Source organism: Populus nigra, chromosome 6, assembly GCF_951802175.1.
Source record: "Populus nigra chromosome 6, ddPopNigr1.1, whole genome shotgun sequence".
NCBI lineage: Eukaryota > Viridiplantae > Streptophyta > Magnoliopsida > Malpighiales > Salicaceae > Populus > Populus nigra.
In genome coordinates this window covers 7,258,642-7,280,827 of record NC_084857.1, presented here as the reverse complement: position 1 = coordinate 7,280,827, position 22,186 = coordinate 7,258,642, and the positions used below count along the sequence as shown (strand labels likewise).

At 32.4% G+C, this 22,186-nt stretch overlaps 3 protein-coding genes and 1 non-coding gene across 4 annotated transcripts; 2 read left to right on the top strand and 2 right to left on the bottom strand.

Moving 5' to 3' along the window:
* Positions 1-5,828: 5,828 nt before the first annotated feature.
* LOC133697101 (calmodulin-binding transcription activator 5-like) lies at positions 5,829-13,637 on the top strand. Its single transcript, XM_062119454.1, has 14 exons — positions 5,829-5,978; positions 6,073-6,159; positions 6,866-6,991; positions 7,608-7,723; positions 8,066-8,154; positions 8,341-8,386; positions 8,952-9,078; positions 9,288-9,404; positions 9,531-9,589; positions 10,010-10,438; positions 10,778-11,475; positions 11,824-12,370; positions 12,828-13,136; positions 13,214-13,637. The coding sequence occupies exons 2-14, from the start codon at positions 6,096-6,098 to the stop codon at positions 13,259-13,261; spliced, it is 2,775 nt and encodes a 924-aa protein (XP_061975438.1). The 5' UTR covers positions 5,829-5,978; positions 6,073-6,095; the 3' UTR covers positions 13,262-13,637.
* A 2,199-nt stretch (positions 13,638-15,836) lies between these two features.
* On the bottom strand, positions 15,837-18,077 carry LOC133697822 (GTP-binding protein SAR1A). The gene is made up of 3 exons (XM_062120621.1): positions 17,796-18,077; positions 17,560-17,691; positions 15,837-16,342 (listed from the first exon to the last, which is right to left on the bottom strand). Exons 1-3 carry the CDS (start codon positions 17,922-17,924, stop codon positions 16,022-16,024), a joined length of 582 nt encoding a protein of 193 aa, XP_061976605.1. The 5' UTR covers positions 17,925-18,077; the 3' UTR covers positions 15,837-16,021.
* Positions 16,733-16,855, bottom strand: LOC133698081 (small nucleolar RNA snoR83). Its single transcript, XR_009843005.1, has one exon. It is a non-coding gene; the product is annotated as a small nucleolar RNA snoR83 (small nucleolar RNA).
* Positions 18,078-19,740: 1,663 nt separating the features above from the next.
* Positions 19,741-20,467, top strand: LOC133696482 (large ribosomal subunit protein eL29z). The gene is made up of 3 exons (XM_062118671.1): positions 19,741-19,886; positions 19,992-20,095; positions 20,181-20,467. Exons 2-3 carry the CDS (start codon positions 19,994-19,996, stop codon positions 20,262-20,264), a joined length of 186 nt encoding a protein of 61 aa, XP_061974655.1. The 5' UTR covers positions 19,741-19,886; positions 19,992-19,993; the 3' UTR covers positions 20,265-20,467.
* The last annotated feature ends 1,719 nt before the right edge of the window (positions 20,468-22,186 follow it).

The following is a 22,186-nucleotide window of genomic DNA, read 5'->3' as shown; positions in this document are numbered from 1 at the left end:
AAATTATGACAGTGGTTGTTGGTGTCATGATCAATCCTTTACCTCTAATTTTGCTATTTATTCTCCAAAATTATATTTTTAGTCCAATCTATTTTTTTGACATCTTATTTAAATTTCATTATAATGATAATAAAAAAAAAGGAAAGAAAAAAAGAATTCATGGAGTGAAATAAGAAGAGAGATAAAGAGGGGACTAAGGTGATTAGAGACTGAAGACAATAGCATGGGATTGTGCAGGAGTTGAAAGGGAAAATAAATAGGATCAAGCATAATTGAAAAAAAAAATGAGAAGGGAAAGAAAAAAAGAGTTGATGGAGTGAAATAAGAAGAGAGACAAACAAAGGACTAAAGACAATAATGAGGGATTATATAAAAGAAAAAAAGAAAAAAAAAAGGATAAAACATGATTTAAAAAATAATGAAATGAATTCTACACATTGATAATTGAAAAAATAATTAATTATAAATCCAAAATTAATGAATGTATCCATGGAGTGAAATCAAACTAAATCGGTGAACATGAATTTAATCATGTTAAACCATATTAGATCAATAATATTCTTAAGGATGAGAAAAAAACTTGAAAAATTGATTAAACCGGAAAAAAATAACAAAAAATAATCTAACTGAACCCAAACCAGAAAAAACCTGAAAAAAACTTAGTCAAATTAGAAAAAACGGAACAAAACCAAAAAACCAAACCAAATCGGTTTGAACCGGTTTTTATCTAAAAACCAAACCAAAATCAGTCGGTTTAAACCGGTTTCAGTTTTTTTTAAAAAAGGTTAGTTTAATTAATTTTTTTTATAAAAATCAAACCAAACCAAAAATAATCGACTCTAAATATTCTTATAGTTCCGTTATGTATGGTTTGCGATTTAAGGCTACCACATCTTATATTTGATCGAAGTAAGTCTTTTGAAAATTTGCTATATTTTGTAATAAAATACAGTAGACAAATAAATACATGCATGCGTATAAATTGACCGTTTCACCTGTTAGCAAAGAGAAGAAGGGTTACGATTGTTCACGAAATTTAGCAGGTATCTAGAGATAGGGGCAATAATTCTATGCCGTGGGCCCACTCAAATTTTTTCTAGCAAGAAAAATCAAAGACGGTGCAAGCATTCATAGAAAAAATGGTCATCAACTCAATCATGTTCAGCATGCTTGCACAATTCAAATAATAAGAAATAAATAATAAATAAATTAAAAAAAATAACAATATAAAAGAAGTAAAAAAAAACTTGAATCTAGTCCATCTAAGTTAGCATGATAAATTTATTATTTAATTATGATACCGGAGTAATCACGTCGTAAATAAAATTATAAAACTCAATTATAAAATAATTCAGTGTAGAATAGCGAAATTAAAACAAAATGATGAAAACAAAAGAATCAGAGTCAATCAGGTTAAACTATTAACCCAATGATCATGAATATAAGACTGTGATAATTCTATAAAGAGAAGATTGAAAAACAAAAGTTACGGAGATTAATTTTTAATAAATCTAATGTTGAAATATATATTTTTTTTTAAAAAACCAAAATCAACATGTGTTAACCTTTAAAATCTGTGACCCCATAACTAACCCAATGAAAAGTAAACCCTAAAAAATAATGAAGCAATATTTCAAATCATCAATATACCAATGCGATAAAAAACAATCTAAAAGAAAAGGAAACAATAATTAAAGAGATTGAATTTGACATAAAAATAATTTGAAAAGAGACTGAAAATAAAAATCAACTGGGAAAGGGATTAAAAATAAATAAAAAACAATAAAAAAAACGATGATCAATTTTGATATATAAATAAATAAAACTAAATAACAACGGATGAATTGAAGAAAAAATCAATAACAAATAAAAAAACATATAACAATAAAAAAAATAAGAACCAAATTGAAAACAAAAATAAATTAAATGATATTTTTTTTATCTCGACAAGGAAAAGAAAAAAATCTATTAAAGACCAATTATTATGTCACCATGCGCACACGTGGTGTCAATGTAAAGAGGATATTAATCTTTTTAAATAATATTTATATTATGTAAAATACCAAATATTTTTTCTGTCAACTCCGTTATTACATGAAAAAAAATGTGAAAATTCTATTTATGTAAGTTCAATATTTTTTGCATGTAAGTGTAATGTAGCCTTTGGCTTTAAAAAATAAAAAAAATCAAATTATTTCTGCGTAACCTTTTATAATATTTTTCATTTTAGAATAATATAATTTTTATATTGTGTATATAGAAGGCAAGAAAACCACACCCACCATTTGAAAAAGATGACTCTACCCCTAACACAGAGACAATTGATTTTTATTTAAACGGGAAAGATATTAATTACATTGTTGCAGTGAATATTAATTTGTATCTAGGGATAGTGAATTCTTCATGGGTTTTAAGTTTTTTTTTTTTAATTAAATGCTCGGGGAGGCATGGATCCATGTCACGACTAAATTGTATCCTTGTTTTTTAACAAACACATTTAGTACTTTAGTTTTAAAAATTACCAATTAGTCCTTGTATTTTTATACCTCGATAAATAACTTGGTCCCTTTGTTAGTTTTCTGTTAATTTGGTGTTGATATGTCACGAATTTATTTCTAAAACGACCTCTCGTCAAATTTTTATATATTACTTATTATAAATAAATCACAAACAAACACAATATTAACATCAACAAAAAAAAAACAAATGCCAACTCCAATCAAACCAGACTAATAGATTTAATATTGAAAGTCAACATCTAAAAAAAACTAATTTCATGCAACTATCATATAACCTAACTGAAAAAAATAATGAAGTATAATTTTTATAAATTATTACTGAATAATAAAATAAAAAAACTAAATAAATAAAATAAAAAAATTAAGTTGTTAAAAGGTCAAATTTAAAAAAAGGGTTAAAAAACACAAAATATTATTTCAATATTTTACTAATTATATTGTATGAAAAGTATGTTTGGTAGTGTGGTTGTGATTACTTTTCAAATAACTTTTCGTGTTGAAATGCATGTCAATAATTTTTTTATTTTTTAAAAATTATTTTTAATATCAATATATTAAAATAATTTAAAACATAAAATATAATAAATTTTTAAAAAATACGAGTTGCAATACGTTTCTAACTGGTTTTGTATGCTCATACCACAGGAATGGTTACTGCAGCCGTGATACGTGAAAACCATGGTCAAAACCGAGGGCCGACATGTATTGTGCTCCTGCACTTGAATTTTTTAAATCAATAAACTAGTGAGTGTCAAGTGTAAAAGTTTCTGTCAACGATCACCGGTTGGTCAACAGACCATCTTCGCCCTTTGTTGACTTGAGCGAGTCGGGGGCCCACGCCCCACACGTTGATTAACAGGAATACAGGATCGTTAGCTTTTCCTCAGGTCTATTATCTTTTTACGGCTGACGTAAGTTTGGACATCTAAAATTTCCATACTTCCAATTCAAATTGCAAATTTAGGATTGATTTTATATTTCAAAAGTTTTTCTAAAAAAAATTATTATTTTTTATTTTATTATCTTAAATTAATATTTTTTATGTTTTTATATCATATTAAAATGACATAAAAATATAAAAAAATATTAATTTTAAAAAATATATATAAAAAGTATTAATTTTTTTAAATATTTTTAAAAGATAAAAACAAACAGATGGTCAGTATAGCAAAATCCTCACTCTTTTCACCTGAAATTACGCTGTCGCATATCAATTAATAGCAACACAGGCTGTCTTGGTATCTATCTCCATCCCTGGTTAACTTGACATGACATCCAAAAATAAAAATATTATGGGCCGTAAAGTATAGCAACGACAACGTTAAATAAGGTCGAGGATAGATATATTGTAAGAGTTGTATGATTAGGATGGTTGTTGTTTTAGTTTTTAAATTTCGAAAACAACTTTTACAATATAGAAAATAAATAATAATGGACGAAGAACTGGGTCATTAAAAAAACAATAGCAACCGTTACAGCATAAAAATAAATAATTAATTTTAAAACTCGTAAAATTAATCAAAATATATATAATTTAACTTGAATATATATGTTAATAATAATAATAATAAAAACAATTAGCACGAAGTTAGAAAAACAGTAACGACTCTGTTGGCATGTTTTAGAAAAGGAAACCTCAAATTAACTGACGAGCAATATGTCTTAAGCATTTATAAATCGGTTGCTTTTGTACATTTTAATTTGTTTATATATTCTGTCAAAACCTTATCATTTTGTTGTATAAAATATGTACACGAAAGAAAAATACAAGTAAACATGGAAAGATGGGGAAACAATTGAAAAATGTTTGAGACCCTATACACATATATAGAAACTGCTTGATAAATTTTTTTCAGAATTCCTGCTGCCTGGGTTAAGAGGAGTACCTCCAACCCACCGTATGATTGCGGGTTATATTATCATATATACATATAATTAATTATTTAGCTAGCAAAAACGGTTACTGTGATTAAAAAATATTAAATTCCCAAATGAAGAATAAAAAAAAAACCAAAGAAAGAAACAGACATGATGTTCAATACCTTTAATTATTTGATTAAGAATTAATATTTCTTAACAGTTTTTTTACACTGGGTTATAGGAACTCACGTTGTCTTGGACAACGTTATTTTTTAAGAAATAACTGCTCTTTATTTTAGTTTTTTTTATATATAAATTTATCATATTTTAAACAAATATAATTATATTTGAATTTACATGTATATATTTTTACTGTTATACAATTAAATAAAAAAATAGATTAAAAAACCAAAGTTTTTAAATTTAGAAGAGTTTATTATCTTGTTCGTGAAATTGATACCTTAAATAGCAAAATACAGGTCAATCCGATCCATCAACGTTTTATTATTAAAAAACAAGTCACTGTATTCTCGTACATGTTTTTTACGTGGCAGAAAAACAACAGGAGATCCCTCTACTTCTTACAGGTACTTTATTTTAAATTGAATAAATCAATTCTTTTATTTTTAATTAAAGATGATTTCAGCCTCTTCATCCCATTTTTAATTACATAGGATGTTTAGGAGCGTGATTAGGTTGCTTTTTAAAATAATTTTTATTTAAAAATATATTAAAAAAATATATTTTTTATTTTTTAAAAATAATTTTTAATTATGATTTGAAAATATTAAAAAAATATTAATTTTTTTTTAAAATAATTATTTTTAAAAATTAAAAAAAAACATAGTTTTTATCTCGTTAGCTAACACTTACACTTTATAGAGCTAGCTAGATAAATACCATTTATTATAATCTAATTGAATAGAAAATATCAACTTTGACTCCAATTGAAAGTAAAAGAATTTACCCCATCCACTGTAAAGTACAGGATCAAAATCAATCAAATGTACAGTTAAGAGACCATTCCTGAAAATAATACAATAATAGACAAACAGTAAAATAACTTTACCCAAATGGTGGACCTCTACTGTTTTCTCCAATAATGTGTAGCTTCTGTTTTCAAAAATATTATTTTTTAACTTTTTTTATAAAAAATTATTAAATTAATATCTTTAAATGTTTTTTTTATAATTTTAATATACTAATATAAAAAATTTAAAACATTATAATATATTTTCAATTAAAAATAATTTTGAAAAACTTGTATTACCAAACACACATTTCCTACACTGAACACTATAATTAATCTCTTCTAAAAAAAACACCCCCATTTTTGTCTTACTTTACAGCTCATAATAATAAAATAAAAACTGACAAAACCAATCATTATCATTATAAAAAGAAAAAGATTTTAAAAAAAAACTACTAAAAAAGTCTTTCCATTTTTTTTATACCATGTAAATATATATATCTATTTACTAGCTTTATTAACCAGCTCAGCCTCAGCTCCTCTGTCAGGTTAAATTGACTGGTTGGCTTGAAAATCCGCAAGAAGCTTTTCTTCTGCTCTTCATTCCTCTCCTTGCGGGCGTCTAATCAGTTAATTATGTGCATCTATTTTTTAAATTATGATATTTTTGTGTTGATCATCGTTTGATTGTTAATTCAGTTGATGTTTTTTTTTTTTTATCAGGTTAATTTTATGCGTTTTCTGAAATGGAAAGTGGATTTCCTGATCGACTTATAGGGTCTGAGATTCATGGATTTCATTCTCTTCGAGGTACCAAATTTTTATTTAATTTTGATTTAATTTTGCTTCTTTTTTTTGTATGTGTTTCTCTGTTTTATTTTTATCAAAATTAGGTATTAGCAGTTTAGGCATGGCATAGTAGACATTGAAGAAAGGCTTTTCTTTTTTCCTTTTTTTTTTTTGTCTCGGAGGAGCAAAGACATTTTGTGATTTTATTGTCTGGGAGTGCTATGGCTGGTAGAACAATGTGAATTGATTATTTGTTTGTAATTAGTTATGTAGTTTTGCGTTTCTTGTTTGGTTTGGTTTGGTTTCTGCTCTTTAGCTAGCTGGAGTTAGCTACTTGTTTTGGGGTTGATGGGAACCTTGAAGGATTGGGAGAAAATATGGGAGTGGAAAAAAAGGGCGGATTTTGTAATGGATGCATTTCTCAGACATGTAGATTGTATGGAAAGATGGTGATTTGCTATGAAATTTCAATGGCTGAAAAGGTGAATGAGTAAACATACGAGAGAAAAACCTTGATCATAGAGGTTGGAATAGCATATATTAGGATTCACTCAGGAAGTGGTGTTGTTTGTTTATGTTATGATTTTATTGCTTCTGAGAAAAATTAAGATGGACTATAATTTCTTGATAGTCTTTCATAAATATTCATCTGGTGCTGCTCATCTAATGTTTTTTTTATATGAATATTTATGCTTATTGTAGTAATTATTACCTTGTTATATGATAGATTTGGATGTTCCGAACATAATGGAGGAATCCCGAACAAGATGGCTCCGTCCAAATGAAATTCATGCAATGCTCTGTAATTACAAGTTATTCACCATTAATGTCAAGCCGGTAAACTTTCCCAAGAGTAAGTTTCTGTTATTTTTAGTTCTTGCATGGACATAGTTGAATGTTTTACACTCCCAAACGAAAATTTTAATATAAATAACTTTTGTTATGATACAAGCAATATTCTAGCATGCTCACACACTTTGAGGTTCCCTGCTGGACATGAGAGTTATGGCATATGATATTTCAGTAATTTTTTTCATTTTTTGCTACCATGTTCTTGCAAATGCTAATTAACATGTTCATTCATGCATGTCTAATCTCACTGTTCTTTTTCTGGTTTTATTTGTTTGTAATTTTACTTTAACCTGGTTAAATTTTGTCCTTCCCTTAGTAGAGTTTATTTTCATGCAAGTGCGACTGATAATCTGAATGCTTGCTTGCTGGATGCTGGCAAGCCTTTCTACCATTTATGTGCAAATGATCAGAACTGGGTCAATGGTCATCATGCCACATGCCCACACATGCTTGTAACTCATATGCAGTTAGTAAATACCAAATGGACACATTTCTTGTTGGTTTTTATAGCATTTTGACAGTCAAGAAAAGTTCTCCTTTCATGAAGTAACATAGAAGGTCAAAAAACTCTTCATTTACTGGTTTTTCTCCGGTTCTGATTTTCTGTAATGTAACAGGCGGCACAATTGTATTGTTTGATCGTAAGATGCTTAGGAACTTCCGAAAAGATGGTCATAACTGGAAGAAGAAAAAAGATGGGAAGACTGTTAAAGAAGCTCACGAACACTTAAAAGTAAGTTTTCTCATTTTCTAAGGTGTTATACGTGAACCAACTAGAGGCAGTTTAGTTAACTGTCATTTTTCTTCAAGTGTACATGAGTTTAATGTTGAGTATTGTCATTAATGATAAGTAAGATTCTTCATTTCTAAGATGTTAGATATGGCTTCAAACTAAATGTGTGCAGCTTAGTTGACTGACATTGTTCCTCCAATATGTACTTGAGTTTATCGTTGAAACTCAGATTGTCATATTATTCTTTAAGATGATCTAGGATTTAGTTAATTGGTTCAGCATTATCTGTGCTGATGAAAAGTCTCTGATTGGATGAATTTGTCATTTTGTTTCCTGGTGCAGGTTGGTAATGAAGAGAGGATTCATGTATACTACGCACATGGCCAAGATAACCAGACCTTTGTTCGCAGGTGTTATTGGCTGCTAGATAAGTATGTAACAATTAAAAGCTCACGTGTATCCATGGCATCAAAAAAAGAAAAAGAAAAAGAAAAAAAAAAGAAAGAAAGAAAGTTCATGTTATGATAGATCTAGGAAGATAATCTCTCTCTCTCTCTCTCATCATGTTGGCTAGGGTTTGATTGAGCATTCTGTTTTTATTTTTGTGCTTGTTTCAGGAGTTTGGAACACATAGTTCTTGTTCACTATCGAGAGACTCAGGAGGTTGGTTTATCATTACTTATTAGCTATTACTACAGTGCTTTGTTTCTGAAATTTGTTCTTGTCTGCAGAAATATGTTATTTTTGGTTTGGTATTTTCACCAATGAATCATAGCATGCAGATGATGGTTGCATGTTGCATATGGATTTTCCCTTGGTGAGGTTTGAGTGTAGTGCCATATTTAAACTGCATTTCTACATAATGAATATTTGGACATAGTGCTTTCCTCCTTTCTTTATTTGTTCAGTCGTCTGCAGAAATATATTATTACTAGGGAATTCAATCATCCTGTGATAATCATTCCAATAAGGTCCTGATTTTGTCTGGAAATATTTTGATGGAAAAGCTAGCAACTGTCAAGGGCTCTAAGCATATCATAGAGCCTCTTCTTCTTGTATTTTTTTATCCCATGACAGAGGGAACCTGGCCATACTTTCATTTTTAAATTAGGTGTCTCTGTCTCAGTGTGTGTATTTGTGTTCAAGTTTCTGTTGCTGTTGATTCCAGTAAACAGATGGTTGTTTAAACCTTATTTTTGGTTGTAGTTGACATATGATACAATTACAGGGTTCTCCAGCCACACCTGTGAATTCACATTCTAGTTCAGTGTCTGACCAGTCTGCACCTCGGCTTTTATCAGAAGAATTTGATTCTGGAGCTGCTCGTGCATATGATTCAAGTGAGAAAGATCTAGGTAACGTTACAGAACTTGCACATTCTACACATGTTATAGCAAGGGGTTTCGGTTTGGCAAGGTTTAGATGGAACTGTTATTGATCTTTATTTCTGATGGTTTTAAACATCTAATCCTCAATTTTTTATTTGGCAGTCAATAATCTTTACTGTTTCTACAAAATTGCATGTAATTCAATCTTTACCATTTTCTTTGTGGAGAGTTAACAGGGTCCAGCGACAGCTTAACTGTCAGAAGTCATGCAATGAAGCTTCATGAGCTTAATACACTTGAATGGGATGAGCTGGTGACAAATGATCCTGGCAATTTAATCCCACCTGGAGGAGGTAACAGACTAGAGGCTTTATGTGGCAATCCTGCAGTTTCAATAGCTTGGAAATCCATTATAGCGTCCTTATCTTTATCCCATTTTTTTCTTTTCTTTCCTTTTGCTTTGTTTTGCATGTTGACAGATAAAATTCCATGCTTTGACCGACAGAATCAAATTGCAGTTAATGGGTCTATAAATGATGTAAGCAGAATAATTTATGGTTCTAAATTATATTCCTATATCCTTTTGCCTTGCATGTTAGCATTCAATTCTTATATTTTTATAGTTCCTAGTCATTCAAATTCACTTTTATTAATTTGATATTGCTTGTTGGTTCTTGCAGTTTACCAGTTACAATGTTTATAAAAATACAATTTATGTTCATTTACAATGTTTCTCTGTTACTATTAGTTAGGATGAAGAAGTTTATCAATTAATTTCCATGCATCTGTTGTGATTATGATTATCTTCTGAATTTAATATTTTTAGACCAACTGACATCTTCTGTAATGTTGCATCCATTGATGTTTCAGAGATTTCTCAAATTACTTTATTTTGCTTGCTTGCATATAATTAGTGGTTAAATGTTGGTGTCAATTAACTGATTAATGTTCTTTGCAGGGGGGCATTCTTTCAAGTTACCATTTATCAGCAGAAATGTCTACATTGGGAAATTTAACCAAGTCTATTGTTAGGAGCGGTAATACTCAGTTCAATAGTCCAGACAGTGTTTACAGCCAGTTAACAAGTGCTCAAGTAAATTCAGATGCTCAGAGAAAGGGTTCTATTGCTCCAGGAACTAGTGATTCATTGAACAATTTGTTTAATGATGGTTTGCAAAGTCAGGATAGTTTTGGAAGGTGGATGAGCTCCATCATAGACCACTCTCCCTGTTCAGTAGATGATGCTGTGCTTGAATCTTCAATTTCATCTGGGCATGATTCGTTTGCTTCTCCAGGAATCGATCAACATCAATCTTCTGTTCAAGAGCAAACATTTATCATAACTGATTTCTCACCTGCCTGGGCTTTTTCCAATGAAACAACCAAGGTTTATTTCCTTTTCATACAATCCTCCGTTGCTATTCTTGTGGTGTCTATTATGGCTTTAATTGTTTGTTGATGGGTTTGGATGTAAAGGAGCTGATTTGTTGGCTTTTACTTGTTACGTGGAGAAAAAAAAATTGTTACATGGGTATAAGTTCTGAAAATTCTTGGCAAGCTGAACTTTATGGAAATGGGTTGGACTTTTCTTGGCATGATCAATCTGAAAATAGAATCAGCCATTAGAAATTTGTTTGAATAACTCAAAACATCTTGTTAATAAAAAAGGAACATGAACCTTTTTTCTTTCTTTCTATTTTTAACCTCTATCTAATCTTGGTTACAGATTCTTGTCACTGGATATTTCCACGAGCAGTATCAGCATCTGGCAAAGTCCAATCTGTTTTGTATCTGTGGAGATGCATTTGCTCGTGCAGAAATTGTCCAGGTTGGGGTCTATAGCTGTATGTTGCCGCCACATTCCCCTGGACTAGTAAATCTATGTTTGAGCTTGGATGGCCTTGAACCCACCAGCCAAATTTTGAATTTTGAGTACCGTGCTCCTTCAGTACATGATCCTGTTGTTTCATCAGAAGACAAATCCAAGTGGGAAGAATTCCATCTTCAGATGAGACTTGCTTATTTACTGTTTTCTACGTCGAAGACCCTTGATGTTCTATCTAATAAACTGTCACTGACTAACCTGAAGGAGGCTAAGAAGTTCGCACTCAAAACTTCTAATATTTCTAATAGTTGGGCATACTTAATTAAGGCAATTGAGGATGGCGGGATTTCAGTTGCACAAGCAAAAGATGGTTTTTTTGAACTTTCTTTAAAGAACACAATAAGGGAATGGTTATTGGAAAGAGTACTTGAAGGCTGTAAAACCACTGGATATGATGCTCAAGGCCTTGGAGTAATCCACTTGTGTGCTATTATTGGATATACTTGGGCTGTTTATTTATTTTCGTGGTCAGGATTATCATTGGATTTTCGTGATAAACATGGATGGACAGCGCTTCACTGGGCAGCATATTATGGAAGGTATGGACATGCCTTTTGTTGTTTTAATTTGCAGTTCTTCTGTGTAGCCAGCTTCGATTTCTTCAAGTTTTGAATAAAATGAACTAGGACCCTTTTGATCCTTTTCCATTTTCCCTTGCTTTTGACAGCTTCACTCTATTTCTCTGCAAATCTTGTGCATCTCTCTGAAATAGAAAAACCTTGAGCTACACAAGTGTGTTAGTTAGCATTATTAGAAGTCAAGAAATTCTAATGTGTGTATTCTAAAAGGACTAGGAGCATATATTAGACTTCTTTACTAACTCAATGTATTTCAATCTAGAAGTAACTTGTCATTTTTTCTCCAATTTTGATAATCTCCATGTACAGGGAGAAAATGGTTGGAGCTCTCTTATCTGCAGGGGCAAAGCCAAACTTGGTTACAGATCCCACCAAAGAAAATCCTGGTGGGTGCACTGCTGCTGATCTTGCATCTGCGAAGGGTTATGATGGTTTAGCTGCTTATCTGTCTGAAAAGGCTTTAGTGGCACAATTTGAATCTATGATAATAGCTGGAAATGTCACTGGCTCACTGCCAACAACTGCATCAAACACTGTAAATTCTGAAAACCTAAGCGAGGAGGAGTTGTACCTAAAGGATACCTTGGCAGCTTACCGCACAGCTGCTGATGCAGCAGCGCGTATACAGGTTGCTTTCAGAGAACACTCGCTAATGGTACGCACTAAAGCAGTCCAGTCATCCAGTCCAGAGGATGAAGCTCGGAATATTATCGCAGCAATGAAGATCCAACATGCCTTTCGCAACTATGACAGTAAGAAAAAGATGGCAGCTGCTGCCCGCATTCAACATAGGTTCCGTACTTGGAAAATACGGAGAGATTTTCTTAATATGCGTCATAAGACTATCAAAATTCAAGTAAATGCTCGCTACCCTTTCATGCTGGTTTATTTTATGTGTAACTGCCACAAAGGAAGAGAGAGAGAGGGAGAGGGAAACCTAGATTACCTCATCGCATCTCATGATGGCGGTGGATAATATGAGGCCAGGTTGCATGGTTCATTAATTTTTATTTTCTGTTTTCTTCCGAGTCAAAAGCAGTTATTATAATTGATGTGGAGTCCAAGACATTCTGAATCTGCCCGAGTAACATGGTTTGGACTGGACCATTTTTGGTTTCAAATATCCAAAAAAGTTGACTTGTTTGTCCTTTTCATCTCTGCAGAATAATAATGAATTAAATGCAATGAACGTTAAAACAGAATACTGTTTTCCTCCATCCTTATGAGTTATGATTGATGCATACCTAAGAAACTATTGTTAGCATAGGAAATTCAGGAAATTAATAAGCGATTTTCCTTTTGCTATAATGCAGGCTGTTTTCCGAGGCTTCCAGGTGAGGAGGCAGTATCGCAAGATCATCTGGTCTGTTGGAGTGGTTGAGAAAGCAATTTTGAGATGGCGTTTAAAGAGAAGGGGCTTTCGTGGACTTCGTGTTGAACCTGTCGAAGCAGTTGTAGATCAGAGACATGACAGTGATACAGAGGAAGACTTTTACAAAATCAGCCAGAAACAGGCAGAAGAGCGGGTTGAGAGATCTGTAATACGGGTTCAAGCTATGTTCCGTTCAAAGAAAGCACAAGAGGAATACTGGAGGATGAAATTAACCCATAACCAGGCAAAGGTAGGTGATTTACCTGGAAGTTGCTAGTCTAACAATTCTGTCTTGTAGATTATTAATAAAGTCATGTGCTTCTTCAGGTGGAGTATGAAGGGCTTCTTAACCCGGATATGAATGTGGACAAATGAAAATGACTTAAAGATACAGGCATGGATACTCTGGCTAGTAAATTAGTATGTGCCTGCGTGTGAATGTACCAGAAGGAGGTTTGTGCGCTTTAGTAGCCTGTACATCTTGGTAAATTGCTAGATTAATTAGTTCTGCTCTTCTTACCCTTCCATGCTGTTTTTAAGCTTTTGAGAGGGTTATGATTCCGATGCTAGTATTAATCAATTTCTCTATAGTTTGACAGCTAGGGACTTCGATGATTTTTCTCTTTGAATTTAAAATGCAGCCAAAGAAACCATGATGAATCTTTTGTTGTGGTTTAGATGGCTGCGTTCTGAACGGGGAAATATTAGGGTAGCGAAGACGTTCAATGAGAAGATTATATTTCCAATGTTACGCTCAGCTTGAAAATGCTATAACTTCGAGATTGATGCAACCAAATACCATAAATTTTGACTTTTTACATAGAATGAAGGCCAATATTGCTTCATTGACATTACAGGCAATGCACTCCCGACACTATATGTACTGAGTGAGCCATTTAAAACCATCAGCATATCCCATTTTTCGAGCAATGCCCATATGAAAACTTGCATGGGGCGAATCTCTGCAGCATCCAGATCGACTTTCCTCTTACCATTAGTGAAGTTAGTAAGGCCCAGGTGGTGATGCAATTCCTCTTCTGATGCAGCATAAACCCAAGTCAATCTTGATTCCTAGAATGAGAAATGGGACGTCTTCAAGTTCCTCATCCGAGAGGAGAGCATCCACCTCCTTGTACCGTGAAACCTTTCCCTGTCGAAAGCATCAACCAAGCGGCCACCTACGTGATGAATATATGACCAGCAGGGGAGATGGCTGATTAGTTGGTTCAGTGGAATGGCCCGTAATAACTCCACCATTGTGTACAGACTGTGAACTTGTATTTCTTGACCAAGTTACAAGATCGCACTTGGTGGGCGGCCTCGTGGCCTGAGTTGTAACTTGAAGAAAAACATAGCGAATTCTCTCCCAGTCATAAGTTTTTTTCTACAAAAAAATAAATGGATTATTTTTATATTTTAAAAGTGTTTTAAAAAAAATTAAAAAATTTATTTTTTATATTTTAAATTAATGTTTTTTTATGTTTTTATATCATTTTAATAAATTGATATTACAGTAATTTTTTAAATTATAATGACAAGTGCCAAATATGGGATCTCTCATTTTTGAGTTTGTATGCTCCTGGTGAGTTGAGCTCTCGAATGATCCAAATGCATTGAGTGAAGCACTAAGAAACTCGGCTAGGAGAGCTCTACATTGAAAGTACAATGTGTCGAAATGGGGACCAAAGTTTCTGCACAAAGCAATCCATGTTTTTACGAGAGAATGTGAGGGCATGAAGCCCTAGATGGAACATGAAAAAACACTCCAAGACGGACAAAAAAATAGCCCAGACAGCATATCCTGAGACGGACAATAGTAAGAAACTAGTTTTTTTTAGCGTGCATTACGTCGTGGGTAATGTTTTTTTTATCCCAAAACAAAATGTTAGTTGCTAGGGAGTTAGAAATTCGATCCATAATAGCCTAGATATTTTAAAATACTTAAATGATGATATATTGAAAAATTATTTTTTAATTATTTTTTGAGATGGTAGCACATTTAATTGATTCGGATTAATTATAACTAATAAATGAAACTTACGATATAAAATGTAAGATCGTGATAAAATCATAGGATCCCCATAGAAACAAGTTAAAAAGGGCTAATAAAAGATGAATCAAATATTGAAAGGTAGAAGCGAGAAAAAATAAACTTATAAAAAAAATCACTTAAATATATTGATGTTCAGCACAACACTGAAGGCCACGCCAAATGTTTTCAGTCACAAGAAGAAAAGAGTTAAGATGATGTTAGGATTTTTAAAGAAATAAAAAAAAATTGAGACTATTCATTAATTCGATTAAGTTGAATAAATTTGGTTGATTTGACAACAAAAAAAAAAAGCAACCCTAGTTTTAATAACATTAAAAACCAAGTAAATTCGGACGAGTCTTCTAAATCCAGGTTAATTTTTCAAAGTCATAACCCGTGAAATCTTTGACTTAGTTTCAATTAAAAAGCCCAATTTCTAATAAAAAAAAATAAGCTAAAAAAATAATGTCAACTTTTATTAACTTATTAAACTTGTTATCTGAGTCATTTGATCAAAATCATCAAATTTAAAAAACTTCGAAGCTCAATTTTTAAATAACTAAATGTTAGAAAGATAAAATTAGAAAAATCATTTAGAAAATTACACAAAACCCCCCTGAAACCATGCCTAAGTGGATCATTACACAATGCTTAAGAAAAGTAAGAAGCCAAAAAAAATACCCTTAGACTATAGAGAAGTGTTTTTTTTTTTTTTGCTTGGAAAGGTATTCGAGTAATTGAAGTGCGGAAAAAAAGGGAGAAAAAACCGAGCCGCCCTTAATAAATATGAAATGACAAATGAACCCCAATTTTATCTCCAAAGACGGACGAAACCACAATTTTATTGTTCTAATCCTAGGGACCTTATTGATCCACAAAAAATGATAATCTGTCACAAAGATACTGCACAGACTGTAGTTCGATAAACTCCAATTTCACAAAGGCTGAGTTATCAATCATATGTTACTACAGTTGTTAATCCTTCGAAAATAAAATCATCAAAGACAAACAAAAATTCCATATTCAACGTAACCGTAGTAAGACAGCGCAAAAAATGACGGAAAAACTCCAAAAGAGTACAAGGCCAGGTGTTACTCCAGATTCTACTTGATATATTGAGACATCCACTTGAAGCCATCACCGTATCCCATCTTGCGGACAATACTACACATGAAAACCTCAAGAGGACGGACATTGGAGTCTACCAGATTCACCTTCCCCTTGCCAGTAGTGAAATTGTTGAGCCCAAGACTATAACGGAGCTCATCTTCCGAAGCAGCATAGGGAATGTCAATCTTGTTGCCTAGAATCAGAAAGGGAACATTAGCCAAGGATTCATCTGATAGGAGGGCATCCAGTTCCTTCTTTGACTCGGCAAACCTCTCCTTGTCAAAGGCATCCACTAGGTAAACCACGGCGTCCACCTGTTCATTGAGAAAAAAACTGTTTGGTTTATACTCCTAGCAATTCCAAAATTAGTCTGTGAAAGAACAGATTCTTCACAAGAATTGAGGGAGTTTACAGAATATCTGCTTGTATTAGAAATCTAGCCACAGGAAAAAACAAGCCAGTCATACCAGATGAACAATGAACACCGCATAACAGCTGGATCGGTACCAACCGGCACCTTACATGAGAACTACAGAATCATTGGGTGCAGCAAATATTTTGGTACTTGAATTCAATTAAGACATAGTTAATTCATACTACCTCCAACCAATGAACTCAGCACCATTTTCATTATTCAGTTTTAACTTCTAAGTGAAAGACTCCTAGGTCAACTTCATAAAGCACTTGCATAAAGACCCAAGATGCGTTATTTGGAAAACTACTATTGGAACACCGCTGAAAAACAAAAAGGTGCTATCAGCGAAACTTCCAATATTGATGTTGGCCTCCCATGAATCAGATAAAAACAGGCAAAGTTTAGCTGGGATTATGAAGGCACGACGACATGAGTGAAGAAGGAAATCAGGTTATCTTTTCACATAAAGAAGTCAACCAGCTGAAAACAAAGCTGCAAAAACCAGTTCGCAATGATAGAAAGATGGTTTTGATCTGTAATTCTGCAAGGCAAAGCGCACACATGTGATCTCAGCAAGCAAGAAAATGAAGAGACAGTTTAGCATTTCCAATGATTCAGCCATAACCAGATCTATAATACATCAGTGACGAGCAAGAAAGGAAAAGAAGGCAGCTACATAATACAATTGCCTTTGCTCCAAATCGAGATTCAAATAGCATAACAACACACGGCATAATTAGAAGCAGCAACAAAGCAACTCTAATCACACCATTCTGGCAAAGACTAATCGAGAAATTACAGTCAAAGAACCACAAATCACACCTTTTTAAAACCGAAGTCGTTTTATCATGCCACGGTTACAAGTCATCAATTAGCATGGAAAGGACAAAATAAGTTGCAAAGATAACATATTCTAAGTACCCTCCAATCAACAGGGACAGATTTTTTTTTTTTCCATCTATTTGACCAACATAAAACTTATTACGTACTAGAAATAAAACTTACGAAAATCAAAGCCCAAAAATTCGATTCAACAAGAGAGTTGAAGAAAACATACAATCACAAAGAAATCAAGACAAATACAATCGCATCGAATTAAGAGAAACAAAAGGCAACCTTAGCATAGTAATCTTTCCAAACACGACGAGCGATCTGGTGGCCGCCCAAATCAAAAGCCTTGAACTTGATTTTTCCAATGCTCAATTCCTCTGATGTTGGATGCTGGGTTGGCTGATGCTGTACTAATCTCTACAGAACAACAGATCCCAGATTCAATAAACCAAAACAAACATGTAATAATTAATCAAGACGCGAACTTTATATCAGGAATGAGGAAAGAAAGAAACCAAGACCTCGTCTTTCAACATGTGAAGAAGGGTTGTCTTGCCAGCATTATCAAGACCCAAGAAAAGAATCTTGGCTTCTTTTTGCCATAAACCAAGAGATGCAAGAACCCCATAGAACCAATCTAAAAGAAACATGTTTCTTTCTCGTTTGTTGATTCTTGATGGGTTCTTTAGTTTGTGAAAATAATAAAATCAAGTAATGGGGAGAGAGATCTAATCTAATAATACTAGCAATAAAAAAAGGGGGCTGCCTATGTATGGCTAGGGACCAGAAAGAATGGGGGTTAAAAAACTTAATAACTGGGCGGAGCAGTAATGACAAGGACACTGAAAAGTTTGTGTGATTAGCACTGAATAAAATAAAATAAAATAAAATAAAATGCAATAACATAGGATTTTTTTTCATGAAATAACACAGTTTAATGATACTGTAGTTCATAAATGTGATATTTTAATAATATTGTGCTTTAGAATCATAATATTTGCTTAAATATAGCTGCCATGAACTGTAAAATTAATTATAATTTTATGTTTTTCAATCTAATTTAAATTTTATTTGATGTTAAAATACAACATTTTAAGTTATCATGATTCACTTAAATATCCTACTTTAAAAGTATAAAAATATAAAAATAAATTATTTTACTAAAGAAAATTTAAACAGTGCTATTGGTCAAGATTTTATATTTATCATGCTAACTTTTTTTTTTAAAAAAAAAACTAAAGTTAAATATGTATTCAACAACCTGTCTCCTCTATATTTTATTGCTGTCAATTTCTTTTTCTTTCTTTGGCGTTCTCGATTAGCTTGCTCACTCAGTGTTACAACTCACCGTGGCTGGTTACCACTGGGTTGGCTCAAACCAGGGGTTAGGTGAGGTCAACAAATGATGAGTTGTGACCGTGTCGGTCAGTATTTATTCGCATTCATTTGTTGGAAAATACGGACCATCCCTCTAAAACTTTATCATAATCGTTAATGAAAAAAATATCTCACTGTTCCATTTCTTCTTCTTTTTTCATTTTCCTAAGTAATCCTGTTCCTGTGCGAACAAGGGTACGGTTGAGAGTCTAGATCCCATTACTCGTTTGATTATTTTGTCCCTGTGCTATCAAAGCAGGAGAGGGAAAAGGACAAGACAAGAACAAAAATAGCTCTGGTAATAATATTTTTAGAAATATAAAAAGAATGGTGAGATAAATCATGGATATTTTAAGCCTAACTTCATCCCAACTCACCTTGTTTTGTCTGATCTTTCTCGGCACAACTTTATATTTTTTTTTCAGTTTATGGGATTCGCACATACAAACTTTACATGCACGAACTTTTATACAAAAATATTTTCTATAAAAATATTTTCTTTGTCGACAATTAGAATTTTTAATTCCTGGATTTTAGAATATAACTCGTTTTACCTTCTTTCTTTATGATATATATTTCAACTCGTTTTTTATCAATCATATTTTCATGTATGAATTATTCTATTTATAAAAAATAAATTTAAATCATAACTCGATGTCAAGGGTTACTTCTTTTATAATTCATGTTAAGTGTATTTTTAATATAATTATAAATAAAACAAACAACATAAATTAATGAATTTGTAAAAGTTTGATAATAATAAGGAAGAATATCATCATCAAACATCAAATTAGATGTTACCAATGGATTTTATCTTGTTTTTTTTTAAATTGATATTTTTTTTTATTTTATCAAGTCAACTTGGTTACATATAGTTTAATTTTAAATTCAAGTTAAATAAAGAATATAATTATAATTTTTTTTAATAATACTGTTTGTTAAATAATTTCTTTTTTAAAAAAAAATTTCAAAAAAGTTTTGGATTTTTTTAGCGCGAGCTGATGAACTATTTTACATGGAAGAGAGAAAGAAGCTGCATGGGCCAAATGTTCAAAGCCCACCAAAGAAGCCCTGTATTTAAAAGTTTCTCAACCACAAAGGCGTACAAGCAAGGCCGTCTCAGGACACTTATTTTTTCGTGACACTCCAATTTCTATAAAGGCATCAGCGAATTAGGGTTTGTTCTAATCGCCTCTCTTTCTGCCCCCCAGAGCCGCACCAGCTATTCGTCTCAGGTCTGCACATCCATTTCACCATCAACACCCCCTTTTTTTCTTACATAAACAGATCATGTTGTCTTTGTGAGACTGATTATCAACTGTTTCTTTTTCGAGTTGCAGAGATGGCCAAGTCAAAGAATCACACAGCACACAACCAGTCACACAAAGCTCACAAAAATGGCATCAAGAAACCCAAGAGGCATCGCCACACCTCCACCAAAGGGGTACTTTTCCTTTCTTTCTTGTGAATCTGTTACGTTTGTGTTTTGCTCCGTAGTACTGTTTTGTTAATGGGTCTTTTGTGTGTAGATGGACCCCAAGTTTTTGAGGAACCAGAGGTACGCAAGGAAGCATAACAAGAAGTGTGGTGAGACAGCTACCGAGGAAGAGTAGAATCCTTGCCTTCTAAACGAGCACTATTTTGCCATTATAGTGTAGTGTCTCAATGTTACTTATTTTGGATTTTGTTTTCTGCTAGTTGGCTGTACTGTCAAACTAGAAATTTCGATTTTGGATTATTGCAACTGATGTTTGTTTAAGATTTTTAAAGCTTTGGATTATTATAATCATTCCATGATTGTGTTCTTGTTTCTGTATCTTATTTCTTTTTCTTACTGCTTATTTGTTGTATAATCCTAGGATTTCCAAAGTTTATTATTGAAGTTTAGGTGATAAATCATTAGTTTTACACTGCTATACGAGTTGTGTTAAATTTACTTTTGATATAATTCTCGTAAATCAGTCCCTATTGATATCAGCCGATGCTGGTAGATTGTCCCTATTTGGTAGTCAATGCGTTTTCCTATTTAGTGGCAATGCAGTTCTGGTTTTAAAAGTCAGCTTATTTAGCTTGGAAATTCCTTTTGAGTTCAGGATTGTTCTTTATTTATATAACAAGCAATAAAAAGTTAAATGATGCGTTTTAGTTTGATCGTAGCTTTTGAATGTGGTGTCATAGTGATCTTCAATGTCTTTTAGCTCCAACTTAGGCGGTGCTGTTGTCTGTCATGATGGTGGCCAATTAGCCAATCACGTATTAGCCCTATGGCTGTTTTTTATGTGAATGGTCAGTAAGCTCACCGAAAGTAGCTCTGTTGGTGGCATTTGATAGTAAACTGGAATTGTGGTTTCACTTTAATGTCAGTGACTACATACCATTAACGATATGATGTTACTTACGTTTTGTCCTTAATTGTGTAATTTTGTGAGAAACTACTTTTTTTCCATGGTGTGTTCAGCATTAGACATTTATTTTTCTGTGTTTCAAGCTTGTTCGAGATTGTTGTTCAGAATTCCAGTTCTTTCATTCTTTTCTTATAAATGATGAGATGTTTTTTCATCTTTTCGTTCTTCACTAGTCGAAGAGAGAGAGATGGAAAGGAGTTGTCAATCAAGTTTCGTTCGGATTTTCTGTTCGTAGCTACTTGGTTATAATGCTGAAGATATTAGATGAATATAAACTTGAAAACAAGCACATAGGGCTTAGTTTCTTCTGCTGTTTTTAATTTTATCCTGCTATGTTCATCGGAGTACTTGTGAAGCGATTGCCTTCAGCTTGTTGCCTTCAGCTTGAAACCCAGATGATTTCTTGAAGGATCAATTTAAAATTGCTGTCTTGTGGGGTTCAGACAATGCATAGACTCGTATTTATGTAGAAGAATTGTGTTATACCAGCTCAGATCATCAACAGATTATATTATATACATTTATTAATGATGATAAATGCTTTTGATTTTTAACCCGGAAAAAAAAATCATCCTCGGTATTTAAAGGTCATAGAAATATTATTTTCTTCATTGTTTTGGCGCATGGGGAGGGAGGTTGGAGATGCGAACGCGAGTGGCATCCGATGTTGGATCCACCGTGAATAGAAATGATCAGCTGATTCTCGCATCAAATCGAGGAGGAATTGGCGGGCAAGTGTAATCAGGGTCGTGCTCTCCTCTCACTTCAGGATGGGTTCGTGGATAATTTTAATAGGTTAATGCTTTTTTACGGTCTTTTATTTTTTGTTATGTTTAATTTTTTCTATCATCTTTGTATATTATGTTTTTGTTATTATCGCTTATTTTAATCTTATAATTTTTTTTTGTTAATATACATTTTGGTCTTTAAATTATTTTAAAAAGTTAGCATCAGTCCCTATATTTTTTACAAAAAACTCTTTGTTTGAAAGCTTTTTGTTCAAGGTATCTTACATTAAATATAATAGTTAAAGGAATTTAAGGAGGTATATTCATGTAAGAAAATAAAACTTTTATTTCATATAATACCAATATTTATTATGAGAATTTTCTTTTATTTTCTTTCTTTTT

What these genes read in the sequence shown, in the direction of transcription:
- LOC133697101 (XM_062119454.1), top strand. Translation starts at nt 6,096, where the DNA reads ATGGAAAGTGGATTTCCTGATCGACTTATAGGGTCTGAGATTCATGGA. An exon ending in AAGCTCACGAACACTTAAAA is followed by an intron (nt 7,724 to 8,065) that starts GTAAGTTTTCTC and finishes TTCCTGGTGCAG; the next exon opens with GTTGGTAATGAAGAGAGGAT. An exon ending in ACTATCGAGAGACTCAGGAG is followed by an intron (nt 8,387 to 8,951) that starts GTTGGTTTATCA and finishes ATACAATTACAG; the next exon opens with GGTTCTCCAGCCACACCTGT.
- LOC133697822 (XM_062120621.1), bottom strand. Translation starts at nt 17,924, where the DNA reads ATGTTTCTTTTAGATTGGTTCTATGGGGTTCTTGCATCTCTTGGTTTA. An exon ending in TTCACATGTTGAAAGACGAG is followed by an intron (nt 17,692 to 17,795) that starts GTCTTGGTTTCT and finishes GTTGTTCTGTAG; the next exon opens with AGATTAGTACAGCATCAGCC. An exon ending in GGAAAGATTACTATGCTAAG is followed by an intron (nt 16,343 to 17,559) that starts GTTGCCTTTTGT and finishes CTCAATGAACAG; the next exon opens with GTGGACGCCGTGGTTTACCT.
- LOC133696482 (XM_062118671.1), top strand. Translation starts at nt 19,994, where the DNA reads ATGGCCAAGTCAAAGAATCACACAGCACACAACCAGTCACACAAAGCT. An exon ending in GCCACACCTCCACCAAAGGG is followed by an intron (nt 20,096 to 20,180) that starts GTACTTTTCCTT and finishes TTTTGTGTGTAG; the next exon opens with ATGGACCCCAAGTTTTTGAG.